General features: G+C 41.8%; 1 protein-coding gene across 3 annotated transcripts in view; it reads right to left on the reverse strand.

Moving 5' to 3' along the window:
• The window catches only part of HUNK (hormonally up-regulated Neu-associated kinase), a 138,646-nt gene that overhangs the window by 17,312 nt on the left and 104,329 nt on the right, over positions 1-17,005 (reverse strand). For all 3 annotated transcript variants that reach the window (XM_089688937.1, XM_089688939.1, XM_089688938.1), the window contains exons 5-7: positions 15,552-15,687; positions 9,467-9,594; positions 7,250-7,385 (exon numbers count right to left, since the gene is read on the reverse strand). In XM_089688937.1, coding sequence (XP_089545063.1) covers positions 7,250-7,385; positions 9,467-9,594; positions 15,552-15,687 — 400 coding nt within the window. The remainder of the gene's footprint in view (positions 1-7,249; positions 7,386-9,466; positions 9,595-15,551; positions 15,688-17,005) is intronic.

Below are 17,005 nucleotides of genomic sequence, written 5' to 3' on the forward strand. Positions count from 1 at the left end.
AAGGCCTTTTACTTATCTACATAAAACCTTTTATCCCAAAAGAAAGAAACCTGTTACTGTAACTGCTAAAAAAGTGTTAGCTGGAGTCTGGCTTCAATTTGTTAATGTATCTAAATCTGTTCAAACATCCAAACCTCTCCTCCCCTAAGACTGACAATGCTGCTGTCCAACGGTGCCCCCTGTAATCCTTCATCCAGAGTGGAGGCACTGTAACACAGGAGGTGTATTACTGGCCAGATCACCTGGTGAAAACAGAGGGGATAAAGCCTAAAAAAAAGAAAACTAATGCAGCCACCACATCTAAGGATTATTGAACTACAATATGTTCAATATCAGGTTTTGGGTTTAAAGTGTTACTGAACCCAGGACCCTGCATTCACTATATCTGGTCTCCCACAGTACACAGAACATGGAAATGCAATTACTGTAGTAAATATAAACTGCTAAATACATTTTCTCATCAGCAGTTAGATCAGTCTTGTGACTTCTATCGGTGTTCAGCAGAGCACTGGTTAAAGCTTGTAGCAAGCATTTTCTTTCTTCTCTAGGAGGATGCAGAACCCCTGACCTCTGTCTGGACAGTGCTTATTGGCCCTGTGCTGATCACATGCACTCTCCCAAGAAACCCCCCCCCCCTCTAGCAATACACACCAAACTGAGCTTGTGCAGAGTGTCTCCACGCGATATGTCTTATCAGGAGACAAGAGGGGGTACCTGAAGAAGGGGAGGATCAGAGAAGACAGGATGAAGCAGCATTTTTACACAATGTGGAAGGTTAACCTCTTAGTTTCCACAGTGAGTATAACAAGCATGCTTTACTACATATACAGACTGATGTTACTGTTGTGGGTTTAGTAACACTTTAATACCGTTTTAACCTTTAGAAAGTTCAAAGCTCCCTACTAGACAACTAGCCCCATTTCCAATTCAAATTTCTCTGTCCCTCTTTCATTCACAACAGTCCCTTGTCTGTATCAGATATACAGGTCTATATAATTAATGTACCTTTTTTTCATTACAAACGTTTTTTGGATGTTGCTGAAAAGGAAATCTTTAAAAAAAATGTCCAGCTGTGTTATCTATTTGATTGGAGCTACTGTTTAGGTTTTGTAGCTAGGGCTCATCTTTAACAAAAGAATGGAGTGTCAATAATTCATTCACCTGTATGATGTTTAAATACCACCCTAAGGGCATTCTCTTCCTTACCCCTAGCCTACTGATCTCATCATGGTAGTGTTCTCCTGAATACGGATTCCCACCCGCCCTGTAATGTACACTTGATATTCTACACTACCTCTGCGTGGGACAAGTACACTATGACATTTCACAGGAGTGTATGGCTGCCCTTCTTGAAGCTATTGCTGGAGGGGTCTGTTGGCTTTAACGGGCATATACATTTCTTGGAGGGGTCTTCTCACCAAGTGAGATATTATTACCATTTACTTGCCATGAAAAATAATCCAAAGTTGGTCATAGACATTAAAAAATGGTTATATGATCCAACTATCTCAGGATGTCTCCTGGGCTTGGGGCTAGTTCACACGATAGAAACGCAGTCTGGATGCGTTTGTGCATGCGTGGTTTTTATGCATTCCAGTGCGTTTTTTAATATGCTTTATTGTATTCCAGTACAGTTCTGTGCTGGAAAAAATGCAGCATGTTCTACTTTTTCTTCTGCAACTGGAACTGCAAGTGCTGGTGTGAACCATGCCATTGACAACCATGTAACTTACTTTCTGTATTCAGAAAAGAAACGCACTAGACTGCATGTAGTGTGAACCAGCCATCAAACAAGATAAGGAATACGCCCCTATGTTGTTTATGTAAGATTAAGAATAATGCCTTGTACACAAGATGAGAATATCTGACAAATGATCGTCTGTTTTTTTCTTGCATGCTAGTCTCATATGGAAAATGAAGAGTTTAATAAAGTTATGAAAATTTATTCTTTTGTTTCTGACCATGCGCGGTCTTTCAATTTTTTGAAAACAGTCCTTATTACCCACATCTGTATAGCCTGACATTCCCAGATATATTTCATAGTCTAAATATCCTTTTTTATCAGACAATATAAACAAATGATCTACTGCCCAGCCCTGCCCTACTATAATACTGCCTGTCATCACCCTATGCAATTCTCCTATTTACATATAAACAAAGGTGTAAGAATTAGCAGTTGGGAGAGCTCCACTCCCTCAATTCAGTCAATCAAAGATTATTCATTGAATGTGTAATGGCAGGAAAATCCAGGGAAGGTCTACCACCTTTTTAGTTGCTCAGTTATATTTTCAGGGTTCCACTGTGCCTCTGAAGCTAAGGACAGACATAAATCACAGTCCATGGGCTTTTCCTTTGACCAGATTGAGCATTGAACCTTTGTCAATGGGGCAGAACCCAACAGCTGTGAACGAACGTTTCAGAAGAACAAAACTATCAACAATGTGGATAATCTTGCCTGATGGCTATTATTTTCCCCAGTGTTGGGAGTCTCTCAGACCTGCTTCATTACCCTACAAAGATGCAATCTTGTTTGGTCAAAAGCCATATGTTTAAAGCCAAACTCCAGGCAGAAATAAAGGGTACAATGGATGCCACTCTATAATCACTGATACATCTTTAGCACGGTTTGGTGGTGTACTACGATGTTAGAGCGTTTTCTAAAAGTGCAGCAAAAGTCCTGCATGTAGGGTTGCCCCCTCATCCCTTTAAAACAGGTTCTGGGGCTGATTAAGGTGGTAATTAAAGTCACTTGGTGCCTTATCTGCAATAAAATAGTCTCTGAATCCCTGGAGACCAATTAACCCGCTGGTATCTTGTCCCAACCAGAATTGCGAAATTTACCCTTGATTATCCCCCAATTTGTTTGTTTCAGAGGCTGCGCAGACCTGGGAACATTTTTTCATATTTGGTGGGATTGCCCAATCGTCCAAACTTTTTGGGCAGAGGTATTCAGAACACTGTCTGCACTCAATGCCACAACCCTCCAACCAAGTCCTCTAGTCGCGCTTCTCAATCATCGGCCACCAGACATTACGAAGGCAAATTTTAAGCTCATTCTACAAGTCACCACTGCGGCCAAACAGGTTATCGCTAAAGCATGGAATTCACCCTTACTGAGTACGACTGCAGTTATGACTAGGGTCACTCAGGCGATGATCCACGCAAAAATAGAAGCCACTATCCTAGATTCCATCCCCAAGTTTAAAAAGATTTGGAACCCATGGGTGGAGCATTTCCTCCCACCCAACTTTGACGAGTCCCTTCTCAACCCATAATCTATGTTTTCTGCTTTACGGGAACCATCCTTTGCTTATACTGCAGTTATTTGGCTATTTTCCTTATCCCCTTCCTTGGAGCCGTACACCCTCCCCCTTCCCTTCATGTCAGGCTCTATTTGATAGTTGTTGTTCACTCTGGTTAGTGCTGCCTGACTAGTATAAATGGGAACCTTTACTGTTCATTTACTGTACACCTCCAATATCCCATTTGCTTACTTATAACCTATGTTGTTGTACTTTAAAACAATAAAATATTTGAACAAGAAAATAGTCTCTGAACCTGTGTAATTAATTTGTATTCAGTTTTAAAAGGATGAGGTGGCAACCCTACCTGCATGCTGCATCTTTGGTGTGCCTTCAGAAAACACACCAAAAACTAGGGTTGCCACCTCATCCCTTTAAAACTGAACATATGTTAATTACACAGGTTCTGTGGCTGATTAAGGTGGTAATTAAACTCAGTGCCTTATCTGCATTAAATTAGCCTCTGAACCTGTGTAATTAATATGTGTTCAGTTTTAAAGGGATGAAGTGGCAACCCTACCTGCATGCTGCGTCTTTGGTGTGCTTCCAGAAAGCACACCAAAAACTATGGTTTCCACCTCATCCCTTTAATCCCGAACATATATTAATTACACAGGTTCTGAGGCTAATTTAATGCAGATAAGGCACTAAGTGAGTTTAATTACCACCTTAATCAGCCACAGAACCTATGTAATTAATATATGTTTGGGATTAAAGGGATGAGGTGGAAACCCTAGTTTTTGGTGTGTTTTCTGAAAGCACACCAAAGACGCAGCATGCAGGTAGGGTTGCCACCTCATCCCTTTAAAACTGAACACATATTAATTACACAGGTTCAGAGGCTAATTTAATGCAGATAAGGCACTGAGTTTAATTACCACCTTAATCAGTCACAGAACCTGTGTAATTAACATATGTTCGGTTTTAAAGGGATGAGGTGGAAACTCTACCAAAAATCTGGAACATAATAGAAGTCTAGGGAAACCGCGGAACACCTGCGTAAAAACTGTGAGTACACTACACCGCGCTGCAGCCGAACCACAGTGAGGCCATGTGAAACGGGCCTTAGATCTATTTTTTAAATGCAAGCATTGTAAAAACCTGTACTTTAGGGCCCCCATTCACATATCGTGTAGCAGAAACGAGCATTCCCCCTCCCGATTTTTGTTGCACAATTTTCACGTGATTCAGTTTGTTGCGCATAGGGCAGCCTATTCACTCCAACAGGCTGCCCTATTGCAAAACTCGTGGCACAATCGCACCCTGTTTGGGGTGCATTAAAAATCTGTTCGCTATTCCAAATCACGTAATGTGAATGGGGCCTTGGTACAAAAAAACTATTTAAAGTTGAATGAAACCTGGAGATCAGCTTTATTTAGAAGATATTTCTTTTCGGAACATTCGTTCAATTTTCTAATGGTTAGCGGGGGGGGGGGGGTGTGAAGTCGATGTTCATTTTTGATCGTAGTGATAAGGAAATTCTAAGGAGCAGGTTGGAAGTTTTTTTTTCTTAACTGAAATTTTAACTGTGAATTTTGTTTTCATTGAAAATAATGGCAAGATTAAATACTCCGATTAAAGATTTTGCACAATTTTCGTACAAATATTTAAAATTTCACTAACGTATGGCCAGCTTAAACACTTTTATGGTAGGGCAGTGGGGGATGGGGTGACAACACAGTCAGGTCTGCTTTAATTATCCTTGTCTGTTCAGTATTGTTAATGCTCTCTAGTCACTGCCTTATTGGTAAATGATCATGTGTCATCTGTGTTAATTGATGAGACAAAGGTCTTCTTGTTTGACTGTCAACAATCAGATAAACAGATTAATATCACTAATGTGTGAATGGCCTCAATGCATTTGGCTGGCCCTTCAAAACCTGATAATGCCTCATGTACACTTGTGCTCTTAAAAATGAGTTTAGGAGCTTTTGGTGTTTTTTTTTTCCAACGCCCCTGGACTCAATGAAAGCCTATGTGTCCATGTACATATAGGCTATTACCAGAGTTTAGGAGCAGCAAAGTTTACGGGCAGAAGAATCACGTTAAAGAGAGGAATGTTTTGGCTAAAAAATGCTAAACGTGGCATAAATGCATTGAAAAGCTAGCCCCGTTTGGGCCTTTATTCATGTCAATTGAAAATACTGTGGCCAATCAAATAAACGCCCAAGCGCTATTATAATTTATCACTAGGAGTAAATATACTGCGTGGCACTGAATCACATATTTTAGGTCCTGCCAGCACACCACTCGCTGGTCCAGGTCCAATATTGGTCTATGTCTACTTAGTAGTCCAGGTCCAACAGTGGTCTGTGTCCACTTTTGGAGTACAATGAACCAACTCAAGTAGGTGGTTGAAGTAAAACTGGCCATATACTATTCAATTTCTCTTGTTCAACAGCATGGATGGAGGTATTCTGATAGCAGGCACCCAAGACCATCAGAATACCTAAACAGTGGCTATATAGGATTGGATGCAGCTGTTCGGACAATTTTCCACCTGGCTCCTTGATTTTCAGATCAAAGGATGTGGGGGTGCCAACAAGGCCACTCATGTCTTGAATTTGGCCAATTCATCAGAAACCACTTGAAATTTGCTCAGTGTATGACCAGCTTAAGGGTAGGCAGATCTTAACAGTCATATTTTAATAGTACGCCAAGAAGCGCTTAACATTACATTGAAACACACATTGGCTGTAGATATCTCCACAGCAGACACTACTGATTAAGAGTCCTTAAATTTTGGCACCCAATACCGACAGGTAATGGGGGGAGATTTACTATAACTGGAAAGTGCAAAATCTGGTGCCGTTCTGCATAGACCAGATTCCAGGCTTCCAAGTTTTGTTAAATTTAAGTGAACAAGTTAGAAGCTGATTGACTACCATACACAGCTGCACCAGATTTGAGTGCACCAGTTTTAATAAATGTAAGCTCCTAAGATCTTGTGATCTCCAAATCTGTGAGAGAGAGTCAAGATCAACAACACTACCATCAGTCCCACCCCTCACGCCAAGGTACTAGGTGTAATCCTAGACTCCAATCTGTCCTTTCAGCCCCAGGTCCAATCGCTGACAAACTCATGTAGACTTCACCTCCGCAACATCTCCAAGATACGACCGTTCCTAACCCCGGAAACCACTAAGCAACTCATTCACTCCCTTATTATATCATGCCTTGACTACTGTAACTCCCTCCTTACTGGCCTACCTCATCGCAGGCTATCCCCACTCCAGTCCATCATGAACACTGCTGCCAGACTCATTCACCTTCCTAACCACTCTGTATCTGCCACCCCTCTCTGCCAATCCCTCCACTGGCTTCCAATTGCCCAGCGGATAAAATTCAAAACACTAACACTGACGTATAAAGCCGTTCATAACACTGCCCCTATTTACATCACCGACCTTGTTGCTAAATACCACCCACACCGTACTCTCCGCTCCTCGCAAGACCTCCTACTCTCTAGCTCCCTTGTCTCCTCCTCCCATGCTCGTCTCCAGGATTTCTCAAGGGCTTCATCCATCCTCTGGAACTCCCTACCCCAATCTATCAGGCTATCGCCTACTCTGCTCACTTTTAGGTGCACTATGAAAACCCATCTCTTCAGGGAAGCCTACCCTGACCCCAGCTAATATTGGAATCCTCTACTCTTCCTACCACTCCATCCCCCACAGCTAATTACCTCTTGTACCACTATCCCCTCCCTCCTAGGTTGTAAGCTCCAAGGATCAGGTCCTCTAATCCCTCTTGTATTGAACTGTATTGTTACTGTACTGTCTCCCTCCATAATGTAAAGTGCTGAGTAAACTGTCGCGCTATATAAGTCCTGTATAATAATAATAATACTTTGCATAAAGAACTACAATATAGTAATACAGACTGCTACATAATATAAAAAACTAATATGCTGCTTTGGGAGCAAAGGAGAGAGTTGCTGTACCTACCTGTTTGGGTAAGTGTGTGTATGCGTGGCCTTTCCATGATAGTTGTCGTTGAGCCAGCGGTTGCCCAGTGCTTGTTGGATATTGGGCCTCTTCACTGGATCTGGTTCCAGCAATAAGCGTAGGAAACTGACAGCAGCTGAAGAAGAATGGAAGGGACACAGTAAATTGCATGTGGTCCATTCTTTTATATTACTGACACATTGTTAATTTTAGGTGCCATAATGCCACACACAAAGGTGCCACACACATCAGTCCCCTCAAACATGCCTCAGTCCTGGAAATGCTACAAAAAATTTTTATAGGGCTTTTCATTGAAAAAAAAAAATATTGCAGTGATCAGGAAGTATGGAGATTTGTCATCACTGGCGTGTACTTCTGAAGATCCTAGCTGTATTGGTGACCAGGGGCGGACTGACCATTTGGAAACTCGGGCACTGCCTGAGGGCCCGGGGTCAGTAGGGGGCCCCATGAGATGCCCCTGGTATCTTTTTCATAGGCTTTTTTGAGTTTGGGCAAGGACACAGGGGCCCCATGATCCCCTATTGCCCAGGGACCCATGAGTTGTCAGCCTGCCCCTGTTGGTGACACTACGGTCTAATAGCCTAAAGCGGAGGTACAACTTATGTAGGAGGATTTTCTTTATCTTTGTGTGCTACCTTAGGCTAGTCACTTCAGAGGGTATATGTAAGGGTTTACAACCATTTTAAGGAACAAAACCCCTGTTTAACTTTTATAAACAGACATAAACACAAACTTGTTAATATAAGAAAAATAATATTATTATTATTACACAGTATTTATAAAGCGCCAATGGTTCGCTCAGCGCTGTACATTACAAAGGGGGACAGAACATGTGACAGAACAATACCAATACAATGCAAAACATGAGGGGATCGAGGGCCCTGCTCTTTCGAGCTTACAATCTAGGAGGGAGGGGATGGTGGCACAGGAGGAGATAGCTATGGGGGATGGAGTGGTAGGAAGAGTGGAGGAGGTCGGCAAGTTAGCAGGGGGTGGGGTAGGCTTCCCTGAAAAGGTGGGTTTTCAGGGTGCGCCTAAAAGAGAGGAGAGTAGGTGATAATCTGATGGGTTGGGGCAGGGAGTTCCAGAGGATAGGTGACACCCTGGAGAAGTCCTGGAGGCGGGCATGGGAGGAGGAGACCAGGGAACTAGAGAGAAGGAGGTCTTGTGAGGAGCGGAGTGTGCGTGCTGGGCGGTACTTGGATATTAGGTCGGTGATGTAGTTCGGGGCAGTATGGTGGACGGCTTTGTACGTCAGTGTTAGGATTTTGAATTTGATCCGTTGCGCAATCGGAAGCCAGTGGAGGGATTGGCAGAGGGGGGTGGCGGAGATGGAGCGGTTGGAAAGGTGAATGAGTCTGGCAGCCGTATTCAGGATCAACTGAAGCGGGGATAGCCAGCGGCGAGGCAGGCCAGTGAGGAGGGAGTTGCAGTAATTGAGTCATGATATGATGAGGGAGTGGATGAGCTGTTTAGTGGTTTCTGGGGTTAGGAACGTGCGTATTTTGGCGATGTTGCGGAGGTGGAGTCTGATGGTGGCGTTGTTGGATGTGACATAGAAGTCAATGGGGGGTGGTGTCCGGGCTGGGGGGAAGACAAGAAACTCAGATTTGGAGAGGTTCAGTTTAATATATACAAAAATAAACCTAATTTGTGCAATAAAATCTTTAGGAAATTGACATGTTTGCGATCAAAATATTTCACAATGCACAACAATGAAACGTTATCGTTTAGTGACCTGACTCGTACAGGTGACGGATTAAGCCTGTAAGAGGAATAGGCAAAATGCAAGAGATTTAGCCGAACAGTTTATTATAATTACAACTATTACCTTTTATTTATGTAGCTTCATTCTATTTCCAGCCCTTTACAGTAGGGTGCACCATAAACATACGCACATTGCTAACAATACAAAACCCAGCAGGGAACTAAAGATATAAGTGCCCCTGCTTGATGGAGCTTACAATAAAAATTACTAAACCTACATGGCACAATCAGGGAGCTCCTTGTATAAAATCTACCGGCACGTTGCAAGCGTTTTCTGACAAAGAGAATTTGCAGAAGATAATTTCCTTTTACAAACTGCTGTGTGCAATGTTACATAAAGTACTCTTGCTTTGGATGGCTGGCGAGGCAAGCTGGCCACAATTACTGCAGGGACACGTGTCTAACGGTGAAAGGTGTGGCACCACTTACCGGAAGAGAGGTTGGAAGGGAGCGGATTCATGGATTTGTCCACCATCTTCTGATACAAAGCTCTCAAGCTAAATGGCTCCACGGTGAATGGCAGTGTGCCCGTCAGCATGGCATACATGTTCACACCACTGAAAAAGAGAACATTGTGAAGGTCATGGTTAGAGTTGGCCAACAAAATCAGATTGTCAGTAGCAAATGATTGCTAAGTCATACTGCAGGTCCTGAATCATCAAGCTTAAGGGCTAAATTCACCTTTTCACTAAAGTACACTATGTTGCCTAGGGGCCCCAGTGTGTTATATAAATATGGTGCTGTTAGTGCCTTTAGTTTTAATGCCTTACCAGTAGGATACCTGACGTTCTTAAAGCCTGTCACAAAAACTCAAATGGAAGTGACCATTCGCATCCATGTTAATAAGGGTGACAAAAGCCTCATTAGAAACTTTCTCCCACCATCACAAGGAGCAAGTGCACTTCTGAAATTCAAACCCATGCATGCACAGTGTGCTCTCCCTACCCTATAGCAGCAATGGCTGAGGGTGAGAGCACTGCATGGGTCTGGAATGCAGAAAAGCCCTTGTCCCTGTGATGCTGGCAGCAAGCGTCCAATGTTTTGAACAACCTGGAAACTGGGCAGGACATGGCTGATCACTTCAATAGGAATTTTCATGGCAGGCTAGTAAGGCATTGAATTGAAGGACACTATCTGAAAACTGCACAGTTTTTTTTTTTTTTAACACTGAGTCTCCTAAACACCATAGTGTATTTTAATGGAAAGGTGAACTTAGCCTTTAAAGCAGCACTTGAGGAATGCTTTAGTGGCCTCTGAGTCAATGTTATCATATGTTATGTCATTAGCATGCCTTAAGAGGTATTTAGCACATCTTGATCCTAGGTTCACTACTAAGCATTTTCTACAGCATTTTGGAGAAACACAGTACAGTCCATTTAACATTTCTTATGGGACACGTTCACATCTGCACATTTTCACTCGGTGCATTTTTCGGAAAGGATCAGGGACTTTTTTTAACGCAAAAAGTTGCTTTTTTGTTTCTATAGACTTCAATGGAAACGCTGCAGAAAAGCATGTTTTATTTATTACAGGTACTTATATAGAGCTGTCAATTTACGCAGCACTTTACAGCCACGGCACCTCCTGCCTGGAGTTTGCATGTTCTCCCTGTGCCTGCGTGGGTTTCCTCCAGGGTCCCACACTCCAAAGACATGCTGGTAGGTGAATTGGCTCCTGTCTAAATTGACCCTGGTATGTGTATGTATGAATGTAAGTTAGGGACCTTAGATTGTACACCCCTTGAGGGTTACGGACTGATGTGAATGTATAATATATATTTAAAGCACTTGCGTAATTCAACGGCGCTGTATAAGTACCAGAAATAAATAAATATATATTGTACATTCACATCAGTCCCTAACCCTCAAGGGGTGTACAATCTAAGGTCCCTAACTCACATTCATACATACACATACTAGGGACAATTTAGACAGGATCCAATTAACCTACCAGCATGTCTTTGGAGGAAACTGGAGTACCTGGAGGAAACCCACGCAAGCACAGGGAGAACAAGCAAACTCCAGGCAGTTGGTGCTGTGGTTGGGATTTGAACCAACGACCCTACTACTGCCAGGGGAAAGTGCTAACCATTAAGCCACTGTGCTGCCCAGTTGTTTTTTTGATGCATTTTTGCCATGTTTGTGATGCATTTTGCATTTTAAATCTGCCTAGCAACAAGAAAATTTTTTAAAAATGAAAAAAAAAAGCATCAAAAACGCAATGCAGAAACAGCTCAAAGGCAACCTCCATAGGTGTGGACCTAACCGAAGTGCAAGTTGATGACTGGACCATAGAGTTTTAACCCTCACCTGTCCTTCCACTTAACTATGGAGACAATTGTGGTACCATCAGCCTTTGCAAGGTGGACACAAAGGCTCCATTCACACTAGCGCTTTTTTTAAACTCCTGGAAGCTATTATCAGCATATTTTTTTTCTGCTCCTAGAAGCTAAATAGTGTTATCCTATGTGTCCATGCACACTACTTTAGGCTATTAGCATTTTTTGAGCTTCAATGCCTAGGAGGAGAAAAAAAAATGTTTTTGTAAAGGTTTTTTTTTTTGGAGCGCTTTTCCAGCAGAAACAAACGCTAAATGCTACTAAAATGCTAACTCCGGTTTCCTCCCACACTCCAAAGACATGCTGGTAGGTTAATTGGCTCCTGTCTAAATTGTCCCTAGTATGTGTATGTATAAATGTAAGTTAGGGACCTTAGATTGTACACCCCTTGAGGGTTAGGGACTGATGTGAATGTACAATATATATGTAAAGCGCTGCGTAAACTGACGGCACTATATAAGTACCTGAAATAAATAAATAAATAAAATGCTAACAGCTTTTTTTCTAGTTAATTTTTCCTTCCACATATACTGTAAAAATGCAAATAAAACGCTAATGCTCCTAAACGCTTCTAAAACGCTACTAAAAAACACTATCACCAGCATTTTTTATCCAGTGTTTTTCCCAGCATTTTTGAGCATAAAAAACAAAAACCCAAGTGTGCATGGAGCCTAATGCTGCATGCTATGGCTGTACAAACAACATTATGGTTAGCTCTGCCAATACCTCCAATCACTGTATGTTGGGATTTAGTCCCTGTTTGCCCTTTGGCCATTGTGCAAGATCGCAGGATGAGCGGAATTACAATATTGTCTATGGGGCCCGTTAACACCCACACATCATGCTTCTATGGCTTAGAAGAAGTCTCAAGCACTCCTTTGGTGTATTTTTGGCACTCAATGGGAGTGCTTAAAAAATGAAAAGCACTAAAAAACGCATTAAAAATGCAGATGCACTAGTGTGAACCTAGGGCAGAAGTCCCATAAACTGATAAAGCCTTCCTCTGGATCAACTGTAGGTGTAGGATTATAACTTTTTTTTTTCTATGGTTGAACTGGATGGACTTTTGTCTTTTTTCAGCCAGGCTAACTATGTAACTATGATAGCCAGGGGCGGACTGACCATTTGGAAACTCGGGCACTGCCCGAGGGCCCAGGGTCAGTAGGGGGCCCCATGGGATGCCCCTGGTACCTTTTTCATAGGCTTTTTTGAGTTTGGGCAAGTACACAGGGGCCTCATGATCCCCTATTGCCCGGGGGCCCCATGAGTTGTCAGTCCACCCCTGATGATAGCTATATATGACAGTTCTATTTCTTTGCTAAAATGCCCATTTTCCAACAAAGCCACTGTCGAGTCTCACTCTTCCTACTGCACAAGACAGTGATGCGCAAGGCGCTTTTTATAATGGCTGCAGAGAGTGAACACATCAGGGAAACCCCAAAAAAGTTCTAGCAGGTAGAAAAAAAGAGAAGAAAGGGTATGGGGACAGCAGTGCAGAGTATTTCAGGACCTAAGCAGAGCCTATGGGAGGCCGTGGCCTGTCCTCCATATTGGTCGCATGCATGTACCCTGCTATTACCATTGCTATCATTTTAAAAATATTAGCAGAAAGATGGAAAAAGCAAAAGTGTTTGATTTCATAAGCAGAAAAATGTTTTTAGTATTTTATCTAGTAATTCCCACTTGGTGCCAACTGTTTTCACATCTCTGCAACACATGCGGTGGAAAGTGAGAGTTTCAGATGTTCTGCTTTCCTCCATGCGGTTACCATAGTAACCTGCCAGCCTGCGCCATGCTCTTGGGAGACAATCATTAACAGCTACTAGACGCATATTTTAAATGGTCACATCAATGAATGTTAAATGGCAGTAATATAGTAAAGATACAGAAGGAAGCTTTGGAGCTTACACAGATATCAACGTACAAGACCAGAAAAACCTTAACTCAGGAGTTGTCTTAACCACATGAGCTCTGGCGGGTTTTACTCCCTTCTTGACCAGGCCATTATTTTGCTATGTAGCACTACGCTACTTTAACTGGTAATTGCGTGGTCATGCAATGCTGTACCCAAACGAAACTGATATAATTTCACATAAATATACAATAATATTTTCACACAAATAGTTTCTTTTGGTGGTGTTTGATCACCACTGGGTTTGTTTATTTATTTATTCTATAAATGAAAAGACCGCAAATTTTGAAAATAAAACAATATTTTTTACTTTCTGCTATAAAATGTATCCAATAAAAAAATTTTAAAAAATCAAATTTCTTCATAAATTTAGGCCAAAATGTATTCTGCTACATGTCTTTTGGAAACAAAATCCCAATACGTGTATATTGATTGGGTTGTGTGAAAGTTATAGCGTCTACAAACTATGGGATATATACTGGAATTTTCATTTATTTTTTCATACTAGTAAGGGCGGTGATCAGCGACTTATCATGGGACTGTAATAGTGCGGCGAGCAATATGACACTGACAGGGAACTGATTAACTGACACTGACATCTCCAGTGACACTAATACAGTGATCAGTGATCATACTGTACTAATGACACTGGCTGGGAAGGGGTTAAGTGCGTGCCTAACAAGTGTTAATGTGTATATTATGTACTGCTTTTTACTAAAAAATCTATTTGTTCCTTCTACCTGCTGTGCAGGGAGAAGAAACAAAGTGTTCTCTCTGTACAGATCCCTGTGTTGTTTGTCAACACAGGACTCTGGGCTGTGATTGGACACAGACGATCAGCAGGTCCCGACCATGAAGAAGGCAGAGACATACAAGTACTTTGCTGTTCTTGTAGGAGCCGTCCGTCAACATTACAATGAAGGTGGGTGGTCTTAAAGCATTTAAAATGGAATAAAATCCCTCCTTTACAGCCAAGGAAGCTGCCATCTCAGCCTCTAGGGAGAAAGGAGTACAATATAGCCTGGCTAAAGTTTTTTACATATTTTATATTATATAAAATACAATATATGTGATATATACTCAGTAAGTAAATTCAGGATTAAAACCCAATGGATCTAAATGGAGCTAAATAAATATAAGGTGCATGAAAACAAAAGGTGTTCAAAGTCTAAGTTGTTTGGAAAGAAGTTGCTTGCTGCAGAGAGGGACCTTTTCTCTCTCTGTAAAAGCAGAGGGGAGGGTGAGTTGTCCGACCTCTGCAGAGACATTACTGCTTCCACAAAGAAAGCAAGGTCCTTATCTATAGCATGCTGGCAGGGACAGGCTTTAAGATAAGGATGTGGCTGCTTGCTTTGCACACCGTTTTTTTTTTCGATACACCTGATATGTTTTTCTTTGATTAAATCTGAAGCATTAGTTGGGCTTTAAGAATATTTCATTGAATAGTCAGGAATTTATGTATGTTGTGCCTGTGAAACATGCATTGCCTAATACCAATGACAAGGAAACATTTGCTTTTATCCAAACGCTAGAGGACGTGCCCCCTCGTTCAAAGTTGGCTTGAGGTATACTAATATTTCTGAAGACAGACCATTGGAGACATGTCCATCTCAAGCTTTCCAGGAAGAAGGGACAATTGACTAGGCTGGTTTATTCAAAGGCAATTGTTATTTGAAAGGCTATTACCAATGATATTTCCGAAACATTCCCCTATCTCCTTCCTATGCACAGTCATACACATGCGCCCAATTTTTACAATTGCTTGTTAAGATCTTTCATCAGAAGGATAGTCGGGCATCTTGCATGAGTTGGTGGTCTAATTGTTAAAGCTTATCAGTAGCTTTCCATTAACGTACAACTCAGCACCATTTGCTTAAGCAAACCCCAGAACCCTGCTTGTTTATTCATTTGGAAAATTGCTGGGATGGCTTACTCATTAGAACTTCTGTGCTTTGCATGTCATAATGGTGTAAACTTTTGGTGAAGGACATCTGCACATGCAAAGGTCAACAGCTCTGGCTGAAGGCTGTTTATCAACATTCCAGTCTCACTGTGTCTGTCTGGGCCTTATAGGAATGACCATATAAGCAAGGTGTCTAAACCTCTATGATATCAGGTGTCTTTCCTTATCTTTTCCCACAGCAGGACTGGCCTGAGAAAATCCCGGAAGTCGCAATGTGCTTAAGTCAAGGGTGTAACTGTGCAGATCCTTTAAAACTGTAAACACATCATATGTTTTAATAAAGTGGAGAAAAAATACTTACATAGACCAGACATCCACTTTGGGGCCATATTTTTTCCTAGCAAGGAGTTCAGGGGCTGCATAGGCTGGACTGCCACACTGTGTGCTGAACGGGTCTGTGTAGCCCAAGATTCCGGCACAGTTGCTGAGACCAAAATCTGCAAACAAAGATTCTCGTTATTACAATTCTTCAAACAGTTTAACACACTTATATGGATTTAAATCAAACCTGTCAGCTATTTTGGACTATCTTTGGATAGACTGGGTCAGTTGGCAGGGGTTAGTCTTTAAATCAGTCCTCTGGTAACAACATGAAACCAAAGAGGTGCTCAGAGAAGGGTATGCTGGACAATGAAGATTACAGCAGACACATTGTAGTGTCTACTTTTAGACCTAATGTTAGAGTAAAAGAAGGCAATTGCCTCTCCTGGAAAGAATACTGCTCTAGGCAACCTTCAGCGTTGGCCTCATATGTATATGTCTTGGGCCTATTTTCTTTCCTAAGAGAATGATCAGCCAATGAGAACCATGATCACACTCTGTCACATGTCCAATTGCCTAGACCATCCTTTCTCATACTTTTTAACTTAGAAGAACCCTTGAAAAATTTGCCAGTCTCAGGAAACCATTCCTAATAATGGCTATATCTACAGCTAACAGTACTTTAGAGTGATGTCCACTAGTTAGAATGCCCCTTACATTTGTGGTCATTGGGAAGAATCCCATCCATACAGATAGCTAAAAAGATCACCAGTAGTTACGTATTTAAGAGGCAGAGATTGCTCATTGCTCAAGGAATCCCTAGGAACCTTTGGCAAATCCCTAGGGTTCCAATGAACCCTAGTTGAGAAAGTCTGGCCCAGACTTTAGGTTAGATCAGACATTCTCAACCAAGGCTTCATGGAACCCTAGGGTTCCTCCAAAGGTTGGTAGGAGTCCCATGAGTTGTGGCTGATTGGCCTCCCATCTGATGGAATCTGCTTATTGCCACTTGGAAGAGCCATCAACATGAAACCAATAATACTTTTTAGCTGCCTTTGTAAGTGACAATTTTCCCACCACTGATCTCCGATGATTTGATTTTAGCAAGGGTCCCCTGAGACCTGAAATTATTTTAAGGGTTCCTTTGGGGTAGAATGGTTGAGAGAGCCTGGCCTAGATAATGAGTGAAGAGAAGCATATGACTAGCTTAGGCAAAAGGTTTTCTAGGAATGGAATTTGAGCATTTTTATTCCTTATTTTCCACCCCAATATGAGTGGTAAAATAGCTGTATGATAACATTTGAGTACAGGACCACTTTTAGGAAGTAATTCACTAAAATATTACCACTGGAATAACCAAAGAATGCAATAAACCCATGGATCTTTCCACCAATACCATCAGAACACTGCAATACCAGTTTTGTCTGGAATGATCCTTTAAATATTCTGGGCCCCTCACTTCCAAGTGCAGACAATAATGTGTAGTCAACTTAT

Source organism: Staurois parvus, unplaced genomic scaffold (assembly GCF_062004578.1).
Source record: "Staurois parvus isolate SC_StPar_1 unplaced genomic scaffold, SC_StPar_1.0 ptg000461l, whole genome shotgun sequence".
Taxonomy (NCBI): Eukaryota; Metazoa; Chordata; class Amphibia; order Anura; family Ranidae; genus Staurois; species Staurois parvus.